Below are 21873 nucleotides of genomic sequence, written 5' to 3' on the forward strand. Positions count from 1 at the left end.
GATCATTGCTCGTTTTTTAACGACAGTGATCACGACACGATGACGATCGAACAGAGTTGCCAAAAGTAAAATATTGCAGGCAAATAACTAATAATAAAATTTTACTTTGGCAACTCTGATAAAATGCAACAGCGCACTGGTTTTATGTATACATATTATATTAGTTTCTTTATTCACGTATTCGTATGCGTATTATATTAGTTTCTTTATTCACGCAAATGCTAAATAACATAAGAATATTCGTAGTATAAAATATAAAAGTTGTATTGCCTCCTTCATTTACTTTCATTTTAAATTAAATTCACTTCGATAATTCTTTCCGACACAATTCCTCTTTAGTACTTTGGCATATGATCCTCTGTGGGTGCTCCATGAAGTACTACAGTGAAAGTACTTTGGAAAGTACTCTCACGTATGTACTCTTTGGAATACTCACAAACAAAGCGAGAGTGGGATCACCTACTCCTCTCCTAGGACATCGCAATGTTAATTGGAGCACATTTTTTGTATGAATACAGATTAGATTTGGAGCAGTCCTATACTCCCAAAGGAGTATTCCTTACATTATTTATAGAGTACTCGCGTTTTTTGAAGGGTTGTTGTCCCTAATGCTTATTTGAGAATTTTATGATATTCTATACGACAGCTTTGCATTCAAAATACACGCCCAAAGACATCAGGAGGGGTGTCAAAAAACGCTTCTGTGCAGATATATTTGTTGTAATTCTTTGCTCAAGTTCACAACTGCCAAAATGTTTCCATAAATATCCATAAAAGCGTCTTGGACTCAGGACCACGAATCCGAAAGCGGAAACTAATAATTTTATTTCCGCCACCTACGCAGTAAGGTGTTTAACGCAGAAATAATGTGAATGGCTAGGCCGGAGTTGGATCGGCTGAATATATATATACATATCAATTGGAAGATATTTTTATAAGCTCTTTTGGAGTTTTAATCATATTAATATTCGTTGACAATTTCAAAAAAGATAGTGTGACCCTTTGAGGTGTAACTCCTCTTATAGTTTGTATTTGCGGGAAGAATAAATATACCATTGGGATCAGCGCTAAACTCTTTACAAAGTCCAATTTTTCTAATTTTTGTTTGACAAATGTATGTTTTCTGCACTTGTTCCTCAAAAACGTCGACATTTATGAGCGATACATCGATGTTGTTTCGATATTATTAGTCCATAATTTTACTTCAAAATAAATATATTCTTATTGTCAAACAGCTGACCATTTTTAGGGTTCACGATGTTCCTAGTAAACGATTTCCTCCTTGGCTTAATGTTGAAAATGTCTTGGGGAACCAAGTTAGCACATAAAAGGTGTTAGAACTTGTATAAAATAAATTTTCATCAGGAGTTATGGTAATGTAAAGATAGGTTTCAAAGAAATATCGCTTATAAAAAAACGTATAAAAATGTATATTGCGTTTCAAAAATATTTTATATTCTTTATTACGTCTGACACAAGTCGCTGCTTGGAGCCGCCAGGAAAATATAACTACACTTGCGTCTACAAGGCCATCAACCATCACAAAAATTAGCGCAGCGCTGCGGGCAAAACTAGTAGTAGTAATTTGGACTTGAAAATGAAAAACAGCAAAACTTTATGTAAACACAGTCTTATAGGGATGATCCCATAGTATTTATCTATCATCCTTCTCGATTGACATCAAATGTCATCCCAACGTAAATATCGGAAGAGAATACAAAAAGAAAATTAGAAAAACATTTAGCTTGTATATTGATAGATGTATTTAGTTTAGTTAAAATAAACCCATAAAAAATTAAGACTGTGAGCCGCACTAACAAATTTGTTTACTGTACTCATATTAAATTATAAGTATGATAATGGAGGTAATTGATTGTGAAACAAATATTTAAAAAATACAGCATGTTTACTGCTCTTGCAGGACGAATTAGTACCCCGATTACCAGTTGATAGTGAGACCATTGACTTTCAAAATTGGCACATAAGCTACCTAAAATCGCACATACTCAAAAGCATATGCAAGCGTGGACAAGATAGCACTTGCCAGCAAGGTGAAGATGATTGCTGTGAGTTATGTACATATCGTTATGCGCTCGAGTTGCCACACTTACCAGATATGGTATTCCACAAGAATAAATTGTCGCTAAGACATAAAGATGGAGCAATATTAGAGTTTTTGCCAATGGACTCACTGCGTTTGGTTGAAAATGGCAAACAGCCTTTACAAGTTGCTTGTGCACAAGAATGGAAGGAGAGTAGGCCTGACTGTCATATGGAGGAAAAATTTAAACCTTTTGATTGGACATTTACAAGTGCCTATCAGGGTACATTAAATGATAAATTTCGTGTAGAAACTTCCGATCAAACAATTAATAAATTTAAATTAATGCAACGTGAAAAAATACTATTCTATCATGACCTTACCCTCTTCGAAGATGAATTGCATGACAATGGTATATCATCGTGTTCGGTGAAAATAGTAAGTTAAGCGTATTGATTTTTGAATTGAACAATACTTTCTCTTATTTACAAAATTTTCAGCGCGTTATGCCATCAGGTTTCTTTATATTGCTAAGACACTTTCTACGCGTCGATAATGTCCTACTAAAAATGCATGATACACGTTTTCACTTTGAAATTGAGAACAATTACATATTTAAGGAGTTCACTAAACGTGAGGCCGCATACAGCGAGCTGAAGAACGTTAGTTATTATAATTTATGGTGTACAAAAAAGAGTTAATTTTATTTTTCATTATTGCAGGTACCACCGCCATTTTTCACTGTACCAAATGAAATTGAAAATTATTTACCAATTAAGGAGAAGAAAGCTTATAAATTATTTTTCAAGTAAAGCGTTTTTAAATAAATGTTTTAAACAAGCAATTAAAATAATAAAAACGTGAAACGAAACCAATTAGTTTTAACTAAATTAATAAAGTACTTTTTTTTCAATTATTACTTAAAAAATTGAAATAAGACAGAAAATATTTAGACTTTTGATATATCAAGGTTTTTAAAGGTTTAAATTATTATATAACCATACATACATACATATTTCGGTTAACCAAATTCTGACTAAAAGTACAACATTTAAATTTGTATACGTAAAAGACAGTGAATATGCTAAATCAAATATGTAGATTCTTCAAAAGTCTACTCTACGAAAATTCTTGTAGATATGAATGTAAGTAAAAACTTTGTTCCGCGTAGTCTAAGTAAATTAGTAAGAAAACATAGAATTATTTAGTAAGGCACAAATATTAATTTAATATCAATTAAAATAAAATATTTATAAAACATTTTGATAAAATGTATACTTTTGTATTGTATTCGTGGTACTTATCTATTTGATATGGTGTACAGCGGTATGCCAGGTGGTCTTGAAGGAAGTGAATAAGCGTGATACTCATCATTACAGTGGTTCTATCGTCTAGTTAAAAGCATATGCAGTGTATGGGAAAGAGGGCTTTAGTATATCATTACATTGTTGCCGCTTTCGATCCTGGCCATAAATTCTTGAATGTTGGGTTTGCCTTCCAATAGATATCGAGGTAGCTTAAAGATTCTTTTGTGAACTTTTTGTATCTGTGCTTCGTCCCATCCATTTTTTGAGTTAAATTCTGGTAATACACATCGCATCATTCCTTTCTTTCCCAGAGGAAAATTAACTTTAATGTGGAGGTTAAGACTTCTTACGCATTTTTAAACAAAACACTGAACGATTCCAATAAAACATGTTACAGAGTTTTTATTTATTAATATTTATAACTAGTTACTATTTTTCTAGCTTAAAAACAATATAATTGATAACAAAGTTCTTTCTGAAGCACTTCTATTATCGCTGAATTGTAAGAAACTTAATAGGATTGTGGTTTAAGCTCCTCCCAAAAGAGCAGTCAAAGCATGTTTGTAGTCCCCAGAGGTTTCAGACTGTAAATATTTTAATGAAAAAATATTAAAAATTTTTAGATTACTTTTTGAGTACACTACGACAACATCACGTTTTTGTGTATTGGACCAAAGTGTGTATCCAAAACATAGATATTAGCTTTCGAAGTTCTAAATTGGACCCATCATAACGTACTTTTTCTCATTTATTAGATTTAAAAACTAAATAATAAGCACGTGCTCTTGATAAAAACCTACCAATTACACGCAAACATATCTGTACCACCCGAAGGACGGATACGGGGCGTGTACGTAACATTTTCTTTATTTCATCAAAGACTTTAAAAATGAGATGGTGCATTGTAGACCTTTGGGACTTTGTGGAACGGTTGCAGATGCACAAAAAAAGGTGCAAGATCTGATTATGCGACACACGCGCTATTCAAAACCGGTTAGGTTTGAGCCGAACGGCGCGCTGTTAGGCTAATTCCAATAGCGGCTTCGAATTCAGCTCATCAAAATGCATTGAGATACGATATACTACCAGATCCTCCAACTATTATATAAAAAGCTTAAAAACTTTCACAGTTTTAGTAAGAAAAGAAATCAGACCACGCATTTATTTAAATTTTTAAACACGTCAACAAAAAAAAAAAATTAGGATGAGGCAAATTTTGTATATCGAAAGCAATACCCATGTGTGGAGGCTAACTTCAAAAAATGGGAGATAAACGCCTGACAAACCACGTTCTTAATGACAAACACCCTTCTCAAGCGACGTGCGTCACACTTCGATTTGGATACTGTAATAGTTTCAATTCTAACTTATCTAAACTTAACCCCGCACCAAAATATATGTCCCGGATGTAATGTGCCCCACATGATACCAACTATCTTTTCAATTGTAATGTGGAACCAACGCCCGGAAGAACCCTTTTGAAAATTGCAAGTTTCCTGGGACTCCCGTTAATGAATATTGTTGACAACTTGTGAGTGATCACACCTTTTGTATGGGGAGAAGAACTGCTACAACAACTCCTACTATGCTATATCAGATTATTGCCCTACCGTCTGCTTGGCTTCCAGGATTTTCTTCTATGCTTCTTTCTTTTTATGCCGCGCGACTGCCGCATGGCTTAAAAAGCTTTTAATAGCAGAAATACACTCAGGGTGTTTGCAAACCAGTGCCGGTACCGCTTGGAAAATCCTTTCCTAAAGTAATATGATGTTTCTTTTTACTGGACTTGAACCCAGGACCTTTGATGTGGTAGGTGAGCAGGATAGCCTATCGCTTTACTTCTGCAAATAAATATGTACCATGGACATACATACATACCACAACTGCGCTGTATAAAGTTCTGTTGTAGATCCGCTCAAATTCATCTTTAATAGTGCCCAAATCAATTTCTGAACGACTTACAATTATACGAATAAGCGTAGCATCATTTGTCCCAACACCTTTTATGGCATAGTACAGGCGATTAGCGAAGAATGCCGCTGGTGATTGTACACATTCAACTAAAGAAGTGTATAAAATAAATTAGGTTCTAGGATAATTCTAAGAAAATCATTCAATATACTAACCAATAGCAATCATAGCATCGTGCAAAGCTCCATCCATCTCATGTTTAATCGCCTGCTCAATAGTTTGGCCCGTTAGAGCTTTATACTCATCGAAGATGAGACGCAATTGTGCAAAACTGTTGTGTGACATAATACGATTGAAGATATGTTCATCAGTACCAAGCTTCGCCTCACCAGCACTATATAGAGCCTCAGCATCTTCGCGTGCTTTAGCCGCATCAACACTACCCACAGGATCCCGCACGCCCGTGACAATTAAAGTGAGCAGACGTCGAAAGAAGCCAGAAGTTTCACTACACATCTGTTCTGCTAATGGACGATCATATTTTGCTTCATACGCTGCGACTATTTCATGCATTTCTCCATTAGTTTTGGTGCAGAGTATTTCCACGAGTGTTTCCTCATCGGTGCCCATACCAGCCATAGCTTTGTGTAGTTGCTTACACAAATATTCAACGGGTGGTGTCATTAAGGCAATAATGACATCCTCAAACCGACCACCCAATTCACTCTTTAAATCTTCGACTAAGTCACGTCCTAACTCCGTCTCAAATTGTGCTTTTATTTGTTGTCTTTGTGCATTTGAGCGTGTACAGAGAATGTTAATAATCGCCTCCTCATCCGTACCGAAACCTTTCATAGCGGCGCGCAGTGCTTGTGCATCGGCCGAGGCATCGAATGGAGCGATAGGCACTACAGTGGGAGTAGGCTTTACATGCAGGTGTTAATGTAAACGAATGACATAAAATTAAGACGAGAAAAATTTGTTGTTATAAAACATAATACATATGTACATATGTCCACTCATTATACATTTGATGTATGAAGGTTTACTCACTTTGTAATCCATTTTAGAATTAAGATGTGCTTAATTAGTCAAATAAATCTTGTCTGTGCTGCCTATGCTCTGTTTGTTATCTACTTTTCTCAAAAGGCATAAAACGACTGATTGTCAATGCTTTCACTTAACTGCTCGTGGTGTCTCTCGCTTGTAATTTATCTAGCTATGTAGGTTTGAATTGTTAAAATGCAATTATCATACGCTGGATGTATGTCCATATGTACATAATGTCTGGATTTCCCATTTGCGACTAGTCTTGACAGGTAGTACTTCCATACAATCACTTTAGATAATATTAGATTGGCGAATATTACTAACACTAAGTGATACTCACATCACTAATCTGATACTAAGTAAATAAAGCCACAACAACAATAAAGCAAGCTGCCACACTTGTATGTACGTAAACAAATTAATCATCATGTACACACATACATACAAGCAGCAGAGAGATACTCACAAACGCATGTCATCATCAGCTGCTACTTCGTCAAACAGTTACGCCCCCACACGTATGGTAGGAAGTTGTCACAGTTCGCCGGATATATCAATCGTGAGCGGAGAACTCGTAAACTGCGTCAACTGGCAGCCGATCGTAATATTGGCATCCGACCACCTGCTTATACTTATTTCGCTCGAGCGTACCGCCGACTTCATCGTCACAGAAAAACGCACTTTCATAAACTTTATAAAAGGAAAGTGGGACGAATACAAATCCTTTAAAGACGACCGCTTTGCTGCCCTCCTTATCCCGACTGATGCCCGCCAAGGGCAGTGTGCTTTCCGCAAGGTCATTGAATCCGCCTCGGCTCGCTTCATTCCCGCCGGTAGAATTCCCGAAATTCGATCCCACTTTCCGGCGGAGGCCGCAAAGAACGTGACTTTTTAAGACAGCTCGATCCCGGCGACCCCCAAATATGGGATATAAACCAACGCATAAGATTGCTTGTTGATGAACACAAGCGGGCGAAATGGGAGGAGCACCTAAGCGGTTGTAACCTCTCTGCCGGTGTAGGTAAACTTTGGTCCACCGTAAAGTCCCTATTGAATCCGTCTAGGCATAATGACAAAGTTTCAATCGCCTTTGGCGATAAAGTGCTGTCGGATGCGAAAAAATGCGTGAGCGCTTTTTACCGACAATATATAATGCATTCTACGGTCGACAAAGATAGACGGAGGGCCAACAAACACGCACACAAATATAAATTCAGCGCGTCACCAATTACCATCACCGCCAAAGAGGTTGAGGATGCCATCGGTCATGTTAAACCATCCAAAGCAGTGGGCCCAGACGGCATAGCCATTCCGATGCTTAAAAGCCTAGGGAAACAGGGTTTCAAATATTAAGCGCATGTCTTCAACCTGTCTCTTTCCGCCTTTGTCATTCCCGAAAAATGACCAAGGTGGTCCCGCTACTAAAGCCTGGGAAACCAGCTAACATAGGAGAGTCATATCGCCCGATATCTCTCCTATCGCCAGTAGCCAAGACGCTTGAAGCCATTTTGCTCCCCTACTTCAAAGCAAATTTGCAGCTAGCTTGTCATCAGCACGGCTTCAGAAAACTCCATAGCACCACCACCGCGCTAAATGCCATTAGCACTCAGATAAATTGCGGTTTAAATCAAAACCCGCACCATAGAACAGTAGTCGTTGCGATAGACCTATCAAAAGCTTTTGATACGGTCAACCATGACACACGTTACTGCAAGACCTGGAAGGGTCTACCCTTCCCCCATGTCTTAAAAGGTGGACCGCAAATTATCTGGGTGGTCGGCAGGCATCGGTGCAATTTAGAAACGAAAATCAAACCCAAGAAGAATTAAACAAGGGGTGCCACAGGGTGGTGTCCTATCCCAACTTTTGTTTAATTTCTACATATCTAAGCTACCTTCGCCACCAGAAGGAGTTACTATAGTTTCCTACGCCGATGACTGGACAATAATGGCTACAGGCCCAGGCCCACAGATCGATGAGTTTTGCAATAGAATAAACGGCTACCTCCCTGATCTCTCCAGTTTTTTCGCCTCGCAAATCCTGGCATTATCACCGACTAAATCCTCCGCGACCTTTTTTACAACAAAATGTCAACCATTTTGAACATCCACGTCGATGGCACTACGCTAACGGCTGTCATATACCCCAAAATCTTGGGTGTGACGTTTGATCAGGATCTATATTTTGGTGAGTATGCAGCCGCAAATGTACCGAAAATCCAGGGCCGTAATAAAATCCTCAAATTCCTTGTCGGCAGTATATGGTCGCCAAGCCTAAAAACTACTCACTGGAAGAAGCTACTGCTCTCAAAACCGCCACGGGCTGTATTCTTATGTCCCCAGAACACCATCTACATTATGAGACGAGAATACTCTCCATCAGGGAGAGAAATGAGATGCTAACCAAACAGGTCCCGTTGAATACCCAAAAACACGCACATAAACACAAATTCAGCGCGTCACCAATCACCATCACCGCTAAAGAGGTTGAGGACGCCATTGGTCGCGCTAAACCATCCAAAGCAGTGGGCCCAGACGGCATAGCCATGCCGATGCTTAAAAGCCTAGGGAAAGAGGGTTTCAAATATTTAGCGCAGGTCTTCAACCTGTCTCTTTCCACCTTTGTCATCCCCGAGAAATGGAGAATGGCCAAGGTGGTCCCGTTACTAAAGCCTGGTAAACCAGCTAACATAGGAGAGTCGTATCGTCCGATATCTCTCCTATCGCCAGTAGCAAAGACGCTCGAAGCCATTTTGCTCCCTTATTTCCAAGCAAATTTGCAACTAGCCTCCCATCAGCATGGCTTCAGAAAACTCCATAGCACTACCTCCGCGCTAAATGCCATTAGCACCCAGATAAATTGCGGTTTAAATCAAAACCCCCACCATAGAACAGTACTCGTAGCGCTAGACCTATCAAAAGCTTTTTATACGGTCAACCATGGCTCGTTACTGCAAGACCTGGAAGGGTCTACCCTTCCCCCATGTCTTAAAAGGTGGACCGCAAATTATCTGGGTGGTCGGCAGGCATCGGTGCTATTTAGAAACGAAACATCAAAGCCAAGGAGAATTAAACAAGGGGTGCCACAGGGTGGTGTCCTATCCCCACTTTTGTTTAATTTCTACATATCTAAGCTACCTTCACCACCGGAAGGAGTCACAATCGTTTCCTACGCCGATGACTGCACAGTAATGGCCACAGGCCCAGGCCCACAGATCGATGAGCTATGCAATAAAATAAACGGCTACCTCCCTGATCTCTCCAGTTTTTTCGCCTCGCGAAACCTGGCATTATCACCGACTAAATCTTCCGCGACCTTATTTATAACATGGACGTCCCAAATGTCGACCATTTTGAACATCCACGTCGATGGCTCTACGCTACCGACTGACCTACACCCCAAAATCTTGGGTGTGACGTTTGATCAGGATCTACATTTTGGTGAGCACGCAGCCGCAATTGTTCCGAGAATTCAGAGCCGTAACAAAATCCTCAAATCCCTTGCTGGCAGTACCTGGGGAAAAGATAAAGAAACGCTCATGACTACATACAAAGCAATTAGCCAGCCGATTACGTGCTACGCGTCACCCATATGGTCGCCAAGCCTAAAAATTACCCACTGGAAGAAGCTACAGGCCTGCCAAAATACTGCTCTCAGAATTGCCACGGGCTGTCTTCTTATGTCCCCAGAACACCATCTACATAATGAGGCGAGAATACTCCGCATCAGGGAAAGAAACGAGATGCTGACCAAACAGTTCCTGTTGAATACCCAGAAACCTGGGCATCCCAACAGAATCTGATTGACGAGCCAGCACCGCCTAGGGGCTTAAGGAGTCATCTCCGTAAGCATTTTGAGGAAATACGGCATCTGAGAACACAGCCGTATGAAGCGAAAAAACACAAGCAGGTCCTTGGTGAACTCCACAAACAGGCGTCGGACCTTTATGCCGGGAATTGCCCGGTGAACCCAGTACCCAAAACTTGCGGAAGAGGAACGCATACTCCACAGGGAAACGCGAGTCACTCTAGCTCAACTTCGTTCTGGATACTGTAACAGGCTAAACTCTTTCCTATCCAGAATCAACCCCGACATACAAATGTATGTCCCCACATGACTTCAACCATCTCTTTAATTGTAATGTGGAACCAACGCCTCTAACACCCCTTTCATTATGGTCCACCCCTGTTGAAACAGCAAGTTTCCTTGGACTCTCATTAGAGGATATTGATGGCAATTTGTGATCGGTCGCACCTATTAGGTAGGGCGAAGCACTGCTACAACAACAACAACAACAAGCTGCCACTTCGCTCACATATACACACGCATATGGTTACACACTACAAATACACGCGCGTATGGCTGGTGACAAGGTAGAGGATTCTAGAGGAATAAACGTCTAGACATTGATGATTTAAGCACGCTATTGGTTGTGAAGTTAAGTGTTATTGTGAAGTACTTTTAAAGTAGTCTAATAAAGACCATTTTGCATCATTGAATATTGGAGTTATTTATTCAACTGTTAAGCGATTCGAACGTTTGCAGAAGGTGTAAAATAAGCGGAATCTCACTAAATTCGTTACAGTAGGTACACTGAATTCGTCTTAACTTAACATACGATAACATGACGCAACATAAGATCACTTGAAATAATTTGGGTAAGAGTCTAGTTGAGGGGTCGACTGCTAATACGCTACCAAAAATATCGAGAGAGGTGGCAAAAGACGCGTATTGACCTCGACAACAATAATCCGAAGGCGGAAAAGAAAAATTGTATCTCTGTCCAGAGATATTTGCAGTTGAAGTTGGCGATTTTCATGTGGTTGTTGTAATGTTGTTGTACCCACAAAAAAATTGTGCACATAAGTGTTTTGCGCGGAAAACCGGTGTTGTGCCCACCCAGGGTAATTTTTTACAAGCACGGCCGATGGCCGCCAACACAGAAAGGTGTTCTGCGCAAAAATACTATGGATCCCACCACCGGTTTCGGAGGGACCCGCGGGTAATTTTCGTTAATATCTTTTAAACGAGTCGAAATTTTTATTTTCCGCCTTCGGATTATTAATACTGATATCAGGCCGCGTCGGTTAACACCTCTCTCGATATTTTTGGTAGCGTATTAGCAGTCGACCCCTCAACTAGACTGTTACCAAAATTAGTTTTAATATTGTTCCGAAAAGTGCTAAGACTGCACTATATTTCTTTCCTTGTGCCCAAACAACCTTGTTTTAGGGAAGTTATCTTAGAATTTTGATGACAATATTGCCGTCACTTGAGTCAAAATTTCATTTCCTCTCTATTTAGTCACTTTCTCCTTTTTTTCTTACTCTAGGCGCTGTGAGCGCCAATTCTTTGTTACTGCAATACGTCTTTGGAACTCCCTACCTACAAGTCTTCGACTCTTAAGTAATGCTCTGCACTTCAAAAAAGAGCTAACATCATTTTTTAACGACTCTTAAACTGGATCTCAAATTGTTGTTGTTAAAATGTTCATTTCTAAGTCCTTTTCCTTTCTCTGTGTCTTCTTTCTTTATTTGTTAAATACTATTCGATCTATAACCAGCCAAAGGTTATCATCACTACTGCTGTCTTTTAATATTTATTAGGTACTTTTCTTTAGTTTTAAGATTTACATACATAAATATTTCACTATTATCGGTTATATTTAATTTAATTTGATTAATCTAATTAATTATTATTATAAATGTTCAATTTGTATAGCTCTTGCTATTCATGACTAGCACTGTTAAATAATTTGTCAAAATTATTGTGCTATGAACAAATTTTCAAATAAATACATACATACATACATACATCTCTTCCTCTCTCTCTCTCCTATTATATTCCTTACTATTATCGCCACTCTCTTTTCCTACGTCTATTTCTCTTCCTTGATCCCAAATTTACTTCTTCTCACTTACGCTCTATGAGTCTCCGTGTTTGAACAGCTCAACTGAAAATCTATCTTTTTTTGCTCATAGTAAGGGGCGGCGTATAACTAACCTCTGCAGTCGGATTTTCATAGTTGGGTCAATTGAAAAGCATACTTTAAGAAGCTCCAATTCGTTTAAATGATAAAACTATTTGAAAACGACTTCAGAGCTCAAAAGTACATTAGAACCAAAAATTGAGCTTCTCATGACCAAAACGATGATACAATATCAATTTTATGAATCGGAAGTCAAATAAACAGACTACAATAGAAAACTATTTCGGCAAGAATATAAAAACTAAAAAAAAAGTTCCAAGACCCTCTCAACATAAGCTTAGAATTTAAGGGCGGTCTTTCGCAATATTTTTTTTGGCCCTGTCTAATATCCGCAAATTTTTTTTTGAAATAATACGCAAATCTTAATTTTAAAATCATCTGTTTTATAAATGTTTTTTATCTAAAGGACGAACTGTCCATATCAATAACAACATGCGTGGGTACATATGTTTGCTTGTATTTTTTAAAATCATTCTAATATTAACGTACTACAATAAATAAACAACATTATTTTAATTCGAGTTATTAACACCAAAGTCATGTCACCGGTGGTTTTAAGCTCCTCCCAGCAAAGCTGTCAAAGCATTTTTGTAATCTCCAGAAGTCTCACCCTAAAAAAATGTGTAAGAGAAAAGCTTTTTAGAATTTTTTAGAAAAATTTAAATTTAAGTAAATTTAGAATTTGAATCTGAATAATGTGAATTGTTTAGATCACTGATAGTATTAGGGGAACGCTTTTTAGAAATGTGTGTTTTTGTTTGTTGATTTGGTTACTTCACATGAAAAAATAAAATATGTATATCTTTAAGTCGAATACTTACATCCTATTTAGCGGTACGGTCACAAAACAATACAACAATAAATATACGAAAAATGAAAGGAAAAGCAAATTTTTTTAGAGGGTTGAATGTAATACATATATCTAAAAATCGCAAACTAAACCAAAAACAGTCATAAATAGACAAAGTCTTATAACGATTTTAGGCATATATTGAATTGCCTTCAATTAAAAAACTATTATCAAGCCTGTTTTTGTGAAAATTTTGTTATATTTGTGCTATAAAGAAGTGTTCATAGAGCTGCTCTGCCTTTGGGTTGTGAATATTTTTGGTTTTGTGTGCGATAAATAAAAACACCTGCGGGTAGAAAAGTAGCAGCAAAAATTAATTTTTTAATTTAAATTTAAAACAAAATTCCAACATGTAACGCAAAAAATGTAAAACAAATTTCAGAAATGTTTTCGGAAAGATCTTTGAAGTTTTTATTTGGTTTTTTACAAAAATTTTTGAGTATGCTGTTTTGTAGAACAGTTTATTTTAAATTAACAAAGTTCTAACTTGAAATTTACTTTAAGGTTGGACATTTATTTTTAAAGTCGAGTTTTAGATTTTTTGCAAACAAAGAAGAAAGTCTAAAACACCCTTCAACAAAAAAAAAAAAAAAAAATGGAAATTAAGAGACCTCAAACTTGTACTTTTTTCTTTTTTAACGTTAAAATGATCTGAACGATGATAAAAATTTCAAATTTCTCAACTGCATACATATGTACATATTTATTTTTTTCTCAAACAAAAACCAATTTGAATATTTTACTTTGTTTATTTTTTGATCACCTTTTATTCAGATGCCTATATGACACTACTTTACTTTGTCTTGGATTCCAAGCTAGAAAAACTGACGAAACTTTATCGGGACTTCAAAATATAAAAACATTTTCTACCATGAGAAAACGAGACCACCATTCCCCCCAAAATTCGTGAGTTCCACATGTATTTGTTTGTGTTTTAAATTTTATTTTTATTAAGCAATGCAAATAACACGGGAACGGATTCGGTCTCTGATGGTTCACTTTTTTCACAAGAAAGTTGATTTTACTTGTGCTTTTATGCACAAAATTTTCAAACTAAAAACTAAATTTTAGTTTGTCAGAAAAAATAAAGAGAAGACGGCCAAAAAAACCAATCGAAATACAAACTGGCTCGTTTGTTTTTAATGAACTAGATTGTATTTTTCTTGTATTTCGTTAGCTTTTTGAAATATAGTTTACACACTTACACCAGTACTGAAACCGTATTGGGAAAGAGAGCGACAAAAAAAATGAAGAGCAAATACAAGAAAAATACAGAGAAAATAAAATAGTATCATATATGCAGGTAAGAGATTGATTTGTAAATATTATATTGCGCACAAACTTAAAAAAAAAATATCATGACCGACCAAAAGAGAGAACGATTATATTTTGTAAGTGTTTTTATCATGAATGGAATTACAAACTGCACTCTGAAAAAAATTCCTAAAGTATTCAATAAAAATTTTGATGAACGTTTTTCTACCAATTTCTTTCAAAAACGGTGTTTTGTTCTCTTTAACTTTCAAACTTCTCGAAAAGGGTTGGAAGTTTGGTTACAAAATTTTTGTTACAAGATTAAAGATTCCTTTTTATTTAGTTAAGGAAATAAATTAAAATAAAGTAGTTAAAAAAAGTCCTTTTTGTTTAAATTTTTTACTCGCAGGTGTGCATATTTATGTTACTACCTAAAATGCGCTATTAAGAATATTTAGTTTCAAAAATCATATTACAAAACGTATACCTTATTAAATGGATATATAAAATTGCCGATACCGAATCAGAAGGACCAAGTTTTGCATTAATTGCGTCGGCCATCTGAGCTTATTATTTATCGATATGCACAGTAATCAACCTTCTTATTTCCATAAAAAAATATACCCCAAAAATTATTATTAGGCCGGCACACAAATATTAAAAAGTGATCATTTGGATAGACAAAATACCTAAAGATACATAGTTTGAACATTTGAATCCAAGTCTCAGGTGAACTTAGCCCCCACCCAAATGACTCTGAAATCTGATAAGTGAGGTTCCTAACTCAGTGGGGTTTCTGTTTCCCCTATTGCCCCGGCAGATTCTATGAGTTTTTAAGGGGTTTGACCGATTTCATTCTTTCGAATGGAATGCCTTAGCTAGCGTAGTGGCTGTATTTTTATTTAGCCGCAAATCTCCTCATTAAGTCTTCTTCGATACTTGTTGCTGGTGATACGAAAAGGCCCCTTTTGTTCAGCCTAATAAACTCCATACAAGGGGTCCCCTAGGCAGCAGTCTGGTTGGTGTGTTTGGAAATATTTCACCGACTTTAATCGTGGAAATTATAATGAGATTGATATAAATCTTAATAGGCGTTTCCACCTTTCCAACCCACATTGCGCTAGTAACTTTTTTAGCATCTTCAGAGGCAATTGGGTTATTTCAAATTAAAAAAATTTATAAACTTTCGTCGATTTGCACAGAGGAGAACGCGCGTAAGACAGTGGGGGAAACGTTTTATTTGAATAGTTCTGCTGCGTTACTCCTAAATTGATCAAGCAAGATCCGACTAGCATGTGAAAAATACGTATGTAATTTTAAAGCATTCGAACCGAATTTCCTTTTAAATTTGGCTCAGTATTAGGCCCGTTTTCTCCATTTGAGGACCACGCTAACCGCCAGTTTATTTGACAGATAACGAAACGTTTTCTGTCAATAAGAGTGCGGGCCATCTTTAACCAGGATTGGGGAAACCAGCCCTTGATTTTTAATAAGAAATTACTTTTTTGGAACTAAACATCAAATGGCGCCTTTACTAACTTTAAAGACATATACTTACCACAACTGCGCTATATAAAGTACGATTGTAAATTCGCTCAAACTCATCTTTAATGGTTCCTAAGTCGATTTCGGAACGACTTACAATTATACGAATTAGAGCAGCGTCATTTGTACCAGCACCGTTCATGGATTTGTATAGACGATTTGCGAAAAATGCAGCCGGCGACTGAACACATTCAACTGTAATTTTAAATATGTAAGAGAATCCAAGGAATCTTCCCCATTAAGTTTGAATTTCAGATTTCACTCACCAATAGCTATCATTGCATCGTGCAATGCTCCATCCATTTCATGCTTGATCGCCTGTTCTATGGTTTGGCCTGAAAGTTCTTTATATCCATCGAAGATGAGCCGCAGTTGTGCAAAACTACTGTGCGACATAATACGGTTGAAGACCTCTTCATCGGTACCAAGTTTGGTCTCACCAGCATTATATAGAGCCTCAGCATCTTCGAGTGCTTTAGCCGCATCAACACTACCCACAGGATCCCGTACGCCTGTGACAATTAAAGTGAGCAGACGTCGAAAGAAGCCTGACGTTTCACTACACATTTGTTCTGCTAATGGACGATCATATTTTGCTTCATACGCTGCGACTATTTCATACATTTCTTCATTAGTTTTGGTGCAGAGTATTTCCACGAGTGTCTCCTCGTCGGTGCCCATACCAGCCATAGCCTCATGCAATTGTTTACATAAATATTCTACGGGTGGCGTCATTAAGGCAACAATGACGTCCTCAAATTGACCACCCAATTCACTCTTCAAATCATCGACTAAGTCACGCCCGAATTCTGTTTCGAATTGTGCTTTTAATTGTTGTCTTTGTGCGTTTGAACGTGCTGTTAGTAAATTAATAATCGCCTCCTCATCCGTACCTAAACCATTCATGGCGGCGCGTAGTGTCTGTGCATCGGAGGAGGCATCGAATGGTGCGGCGGGTACTATTGTGGGGGTGGGCTAGAAGCGACATTGAAATTCAAATGATGACGCATACCAAAAAAATGTTTGTTAGAAAATCAATATGACCACATAGCAAGTAAGCATTATTTGATTGAATGATTCATAAATGTATCCACTCACTGTGTAATCCATTTTAATTATTGGAATGCCTTAAATTAATAAAAGCTGAATAGGAACTTAGTTTTAAATAATTGTTCAAGCTTTTAAAAAACGAATTTATTTAAATTTTTCTGCTGTTTACTTCTCAAAAGACACAAAACGACTGAGCTTGAGCCGCTTTCGCTTAACTGCTAGTTGACTGCTATCTCTCGCACATTACAATAAAATATTTAGATTATTCCCTGCAGTGAAACACTAACCTAGTCACAAAACATACTAGTTTACAACTAGACTTTTCCAGGACTTGTAGCATTCTCAAATCCATAAGTTTTGAAAATACTGTGACGAATATTAGCATCACTAAGTGATACTAACATCACTAAGCGGTTGTTAAATGAAGGCACAACAACAACAAAGAAAGCTGCCACTCTTGTGTACGTGAACAAATCAATCATCATTTACGCACATACATACAAGGCGACGGAGAGATACTCACAAGCACATGTGGTCATCAGTTGAAGTAGTTACTCACGCATACACACGCATTTGGCTATGCGAGAGGCTATAAACTACAAATACACACGCATATAGCTGGTAACCAAGCAGGAGATTCTAGAAGGAGAAACGTCTAGACTTTAGTAGAAATATGCGAATGAAGCGACGGAGAGTATAAAAGTAGCGCAAGCTGAGTAATTAGTAATCAGTTTTGATTTAAGCACACTATTGGTTGTGAAGTTAAGTGTTATTGTGAAGTGCATTCAAAGTAGTCTAATAAAGAGCATTTTGCATTATTGAATATTGGAGTTGTTTATTCAACAGTTTAGCGATTCGAACGTTAGCTGAACTGAGGTAATTTTGTAAATGACGGGGTATTTAGGGTTAATGCTTAGTATTGTACTCAAATTGTACAATAAGGTACTTTGCATTTTCTCATGGTATTCCCTAGGCTCATTCGAAAGTAGAAACCCCAACATAAGGAACCGAGTTCTGAATGCAATATTTGTTTAAGCTCGATTTAGCTAGGTTATTTCTCGTTCTTTGCAAATACTTTTCTAGGTCCCAGCTTAATTGCTGCCTCGAGATTTGTCCTCTCACAGCCTGCATTCCCACATAAGCTCTCGCTGACGAGTACGTTCATTATGAGCACCATGTCTTCTCTCTTTGGACATATGAGCAACTTTGATATTCTAAGTTTGCAGCCCTCGCTTCAATCCACGGCTTTCGTGTTGCTTTGATTATTGCACCTTTTTGTTTCGTCTAATAGGATTGAGACGTTAATTGTATATGCATCATTCTTTGTCAGCCCAGCGGGCGACTATAGCCTAAATGGCCGCGTGGCTATCAATATATTTATACTGACGCAACTGCAGCTAAAACACACCTCTTCTAAAGCTTCTGTTGCTTTCGTGTGTTACAATTTCCGACTGAAATATACTACAGCAATAAACAGCTTGTAGCGTGACGTGCAATAGTGTCAATGGAACTAATGTCAATTCTGTCGTCCTTTTAAGGAATGTCGGTATTTGCATTTATTTTTTTTCGAATATTAATCATTCACAAATGATATGTAGGCGTGCTGAACAAACAAACTGCCACACTCTGCCGGAGATACTGAGCTTTTGCTTGCTGAATAATTTCCTCTATTACTGAAGTCCGCTTTCTACTGCCTATGGTGCCTCCGCGGCTGGAGCAAGTATTTTCAAAGGAAGGTGACTAGTAACACCAGCCACCAGTTTGGTTTACGTATGACGTGGATTACCGACGGCGATCCATCTATCAAAAGTCACCGAACCCACTTAGCTGTATACTTTCTTTTTAAATGACACACGCCGCGTTTCCATTCCTAACGGTCCTCTTGATGGTGGGAGCGAAGCGTTAAGATGCTGGTTAAAGTCGTGCTCATTTGTGTTTTTGAAATACAGTCGACATTTTCTGAAATATATTTGTGTTTTCTGAATTTATTTTCTCTTGTTCTGAAATACATTTGAGTTTTTCTGAAATACTGTTGAAAAAGGTGTAGTTGAATCATAGTGAGATAATTTACAGCTACACACTGGGTTTGGCTGCCAGGTGGTTGGGAAAGTGAAATTATTGCACTCACCAATATAATGCGATAATACGAACATTGGGGTGTCCTTTAGTTTTCCAGTTGTTTTTTCTGCCAAATTTCCCTTACCGCCAAATAGCTGGGTTTGTCATGACCATTAAGATTATCCATAGGTAGTTGCACATCACAAAAGATCTTTTGTTGTGTCGAATTTCTATCGAGAAGCGCGAACTTAAGGAGATCTCAAACTTACACTTAATTAAGCAGCGCAATCTAAAACATGGATACTCGAAAAGGGCCATAGAAAATGAATTGACTTGGTTCACCCTCATGCACAAATAGTTGTTTATTGGCATAGTCACTTTTATATTATTTATAATTTTTAAAGGCAAGACTAAATATGTACAGTCAGTGTGAAAAGAAAGTTTACACACGTGTAAATTACCTGTACTTAAGGGTTTTCTGGGTGACACAATGGAACATTTTTTATGAAAATGATATAAAACCTTGTCTTATAAAATAAATAATAGTTTGAAAAAAAACGAAAAACCTGCGCTTTAATGGCTAGCCGAACTAAAAATTAGAAAATAATATTTTATTAAAAAGATTTTAAATTGCATTAGTAGAAGGTGAAATAATTTACTCAAAACAAATTACCTGTAATAAAATTTAAATAATTAACAGAGTAATCAAATTCAGAGTAATCCAATTCTCCAAATTGTTTTCTTTGTCAATAATATTTCTTACAATGTTGTTACTACTATCATGTTAAATCTCCATATCGGTGCAATTCGGTTCCTAATGATAGTTCATCACAAGTTCGCGAATGCCGATAGACGTTTTGTCATGTTCTTCTGCCAATATAACTAAAGATCGCGAGTACCCAAACACTTCAAATAGTTAATTTAAGTCGCTTCCCATCCAAAACCGGCGTCTGTGTAACGGTTGTAATGGCTTCTTTATGAAGTATTTCCGGATTTTCCTTCATAGTTTCTTTTGTTGTAGCTTTGTTTTTGTTTTTCCATTAAATTGAACAGAATTACGTATCATTTTCAAAAAATATAAAATGTTCCATTGTGTCCCTCGTAAAATCCTTAAGTAGAGCTAATATTGTTACATAAGGCATGTGTAAACTTTCTTTTGACACTGACTGTAAATACGTGCATATATTACAAAATTAATTAAGGCCGTATTCAGCATGTTCGGTTATAAGAGAGGTAGGGAGTTGCTTCCGATTACAAGTTACGCACCAAGACCAAATGATGAAGGCCAATCGAGGTAACACAGTATTCGTTAACAATCATTAGCCGGTATAGACCGAAAACAAATATGACTTTCAGTTTTTAACGAAATTAATTTGTAATGCTTATTAATTTGTTGCGAACCTCTTTTCATATAAAACTTTTGTTCTAATCCTTGTTTGAAAAACCGCAATTGATTATTTTTTATATCGTTCAGAATAAAATGAACCCCTCTATTACGAGGGTCGATCGGAATAGAATCCACTATTTGTCGAATCTGGGTCCGTATTACGTGTTACGATCAGTGACTGAAAACCATTTTCACTCAAGCGATAACTATGCAACTGTCAAACTTTTTCTAAAAATTATAATAAACTGTCTTTTCCATTTAATTTTGTTACTATGCAATTTAATAGTCAAACCTTTGGGCTGTCGTAAACGGTTATCTTATTTGAAAAATGTTTGATATTTTTAAAATTTTCCTATGTATAACAACTTTTATCCATTATAAAGATATTATCGATTATCGCTCAGCGGTCGAATATCTACCGCAATCGACATTCGCATAGGGAGAAAAGGAAAAAAAGCCAAAAAAGAAATAAAAATATTACGGAAATTTTTGTATTGAATTTTCTGGACGAATAACCAAGGCGAATGCAGTACCAGGTGTTTTTATCCCAACAGCTGATTGCTTCTTCTTGATTATTTTCCATACAACGCCTTGTGCTACAACATATCAGTTAACCGGAATCAAAGGAAATTTTCTTTTGACTTGACATTCTGCAGCACGTCGAATTTGTTGAATTCGCTTTGCCACCAGGTATGAATTCGCGTGACGAATAACTGAGAGCAAGGCGAAATTAGTAACAGGTGTGGTTATCCCAGCAGCTGATTGCTTCTTCTTGATAATTTCTAAGGCTAATTCATACCAAGTGGTGGCAAAGCAAATTCAGCGAATTCAACCAATTCGCCGTGCTTAAGAATGTCAAGTCAAAAGAAAATTTTAATTGATTTCGATTAACTGACATATTGAAGTACTAGTATCAAGAAGAAGCAATCAGCTGTTGGGATAAAAACACCTGGTACTGAATTCGCCTTGATAATTTCCATGTTGTACACGGTGGTATGAAAATTAATCGCCAAGAAGCGATCAGCTATTGGAATAACAACACCTGGTGCTGAATTCGCCCTGCCTTACATTCTTTGGCATGGCGAATTGATTGAATTCGCCTTGACATCACCTTGTATGAATTCACCTTGCAAGATTAAATTTTGTCAAACTCGTATGAGTTTAACCCTCATGAGATGAGCACTCTGGGTTAAAAAGATAACATGTGGGCCTAAGTCTGGGTAATAGGTACGCTCGTTCTTAGGCAGCCGTGGCAATTGGAGCTGTGTGAGACGGCGCGTTCTCTTGGCGAACCAGCCCTCCAAACAGCAGCCTGCCGCGCCTTTGTGAACTTACAAGATTTGCTCTTGAAGTGTCGACACGCTTCTGCTTATGCCTATCGTTTAACATTCTCGTCTCCCAGCGCGCGAAGACTCTTTTCATATGCAATTC

At 37.3% G+C, this 21873-nt stretch overlaps 3 protein-coding genes across 3 annotated transcripts; 1 reads left to right on the forward strand and 2 right to left on the reverse strand.

The window, feature by feature from the left end:
• Positions 1–1291: 1291 nt before the first annotated feature.
• Positions 1292–3312, forward strand: LOC137251418 (TIP41-like protein). Its single transcript, XM_067785943.1, has 4 exons — positions 1292–1865; positions 1922–2479; positions 2542–2703; positions 2764–3312. The coding sequence occupies exons 1-4, from the start codon at positions 1854–1856 to the stop codon at positions 2851–2853; spliced, it is 822 nt and encodes a 273-aa protein (XP_067642044.1). The 5' UTR covers positions 1292–1853; the 3' UTR covers positions 2854–3312.
• Positions 3313–3724: 412 nt separating this feature from the next.
• LOC137251417 (annexin B10-like) lies at positions 3725–6605 on the reverse strand. The gene is made up of 4 exons (XM_067785942.1): positions 6313–6605; positions 5475–6183; positions 5227–5408; positions 3725–3932 (listed from the first exon to the last, which is right to left on the reverse strand). Exons 1-4 carry the CDS (start codon positions 6322–6324, stop codon positions 3876–3878), a joined length of 960 nt encoding a protein of 319 aa, XP_067642043.1. The 5' UTR covers positions 6325–6605; the 3' UTR covers positions 3725–3875.
• A 6055-nt stretch (positions 6606–12660) lies between these two features.
• AnxB10 (Annexin B10) lies at positions 12661–17204 on the reverse strand. Its single transcript, XM_067785944.1, has 4 exons — positions 17046–17204; positions 16214–16922; positions 15961–16142; positions 12661–12909 (listed from the first exon to the last, which is right to left on the reverse strand). The coding sequence occupies exons 1-4, from the start codon at positions 17055–17057 to the stop codon at positions 12853–12855; spliced, it is 960 nt and encodes a 319-aa protein (XP_067642045.1). The 5' UTR covers positions 17058–17204; the 3' UTR covers positions 12661–12852.
• Positions 17205–21873: the final 4669 nt, after the last annotated feature.

Source organism: Eurosta solidaginis, chromosome 4 (genome assembly GCF_040869045.1).
Source record: "Eurosta solidaginis isolate ZX-2024a chromosome 4, ASM4086904v1, whole genome shotgun sequence".
Taxonomy (NCBI): Eukaryota; Metazoa; Arthropoda; class Insecta; order Diptera; family Tephritidae; genus Eurosta; species Eurosta solidaginis.

What these genes read in the sequence shown, in the direction of transcription:
- LOC137251417 (XM_067785942.1), bottom strand. An exon ending in CGATGCTATGATTGCTATTG is followed by an intron (nt 5,409 to 5,474) that starts GTTAGTATATTG and finishes ACACTTCTTTAG; the next exon opens with TTGAATGTGTACAATCACCA. An exon ending in CTTTATACAGCGCAGTTGTG is followed by an intron (nt 3,933 to 5,226) that starts GTATGTATGTAT and finishes AAATATTTACAG; the next exon opens with TCTGAAACCTCTGGGGACTA.
- LOC137251418 (XM_067785943.1), top strand. An exon ending in CATCGTGTTCGGTGAAAATA is followed by an intron (nt 2,480 to 2,541) that starts GTAAGTTAAGCG and finishes CAAAATTTTCAG; the next exon opens with CGCGTTATGCCATCAGGTTT. An exon ending in CATACAGCGAGCTGAAGAAC is followed by an intron (nt 2,704 to 2,763) that starts GTTAGTTATTAT and finishes TCATTATTGCAG; the next exon opens with GTACCACCGCCATTTTTCAC.
- AnxB10 (XM_067785944.1), bottom strand. An exon ending in CGATGCAATGATAGCTATTG is followed by an intron (nt 16,143 to 16,213) that starts GTGAGTGAAATC and finishes TTAAAATTACAG; the next exon opens with TTGAATGTGTTCAGTCGCCG. An exon ending in CTTTATATAGCGCAGTTGTG is followed by an intron (nt 12,910 to 15,960) that starts GTAAGTATATGT and finishes ACATTTTTTTAG; the next exon opens with GGTGAGACTTCTGGAGATTA.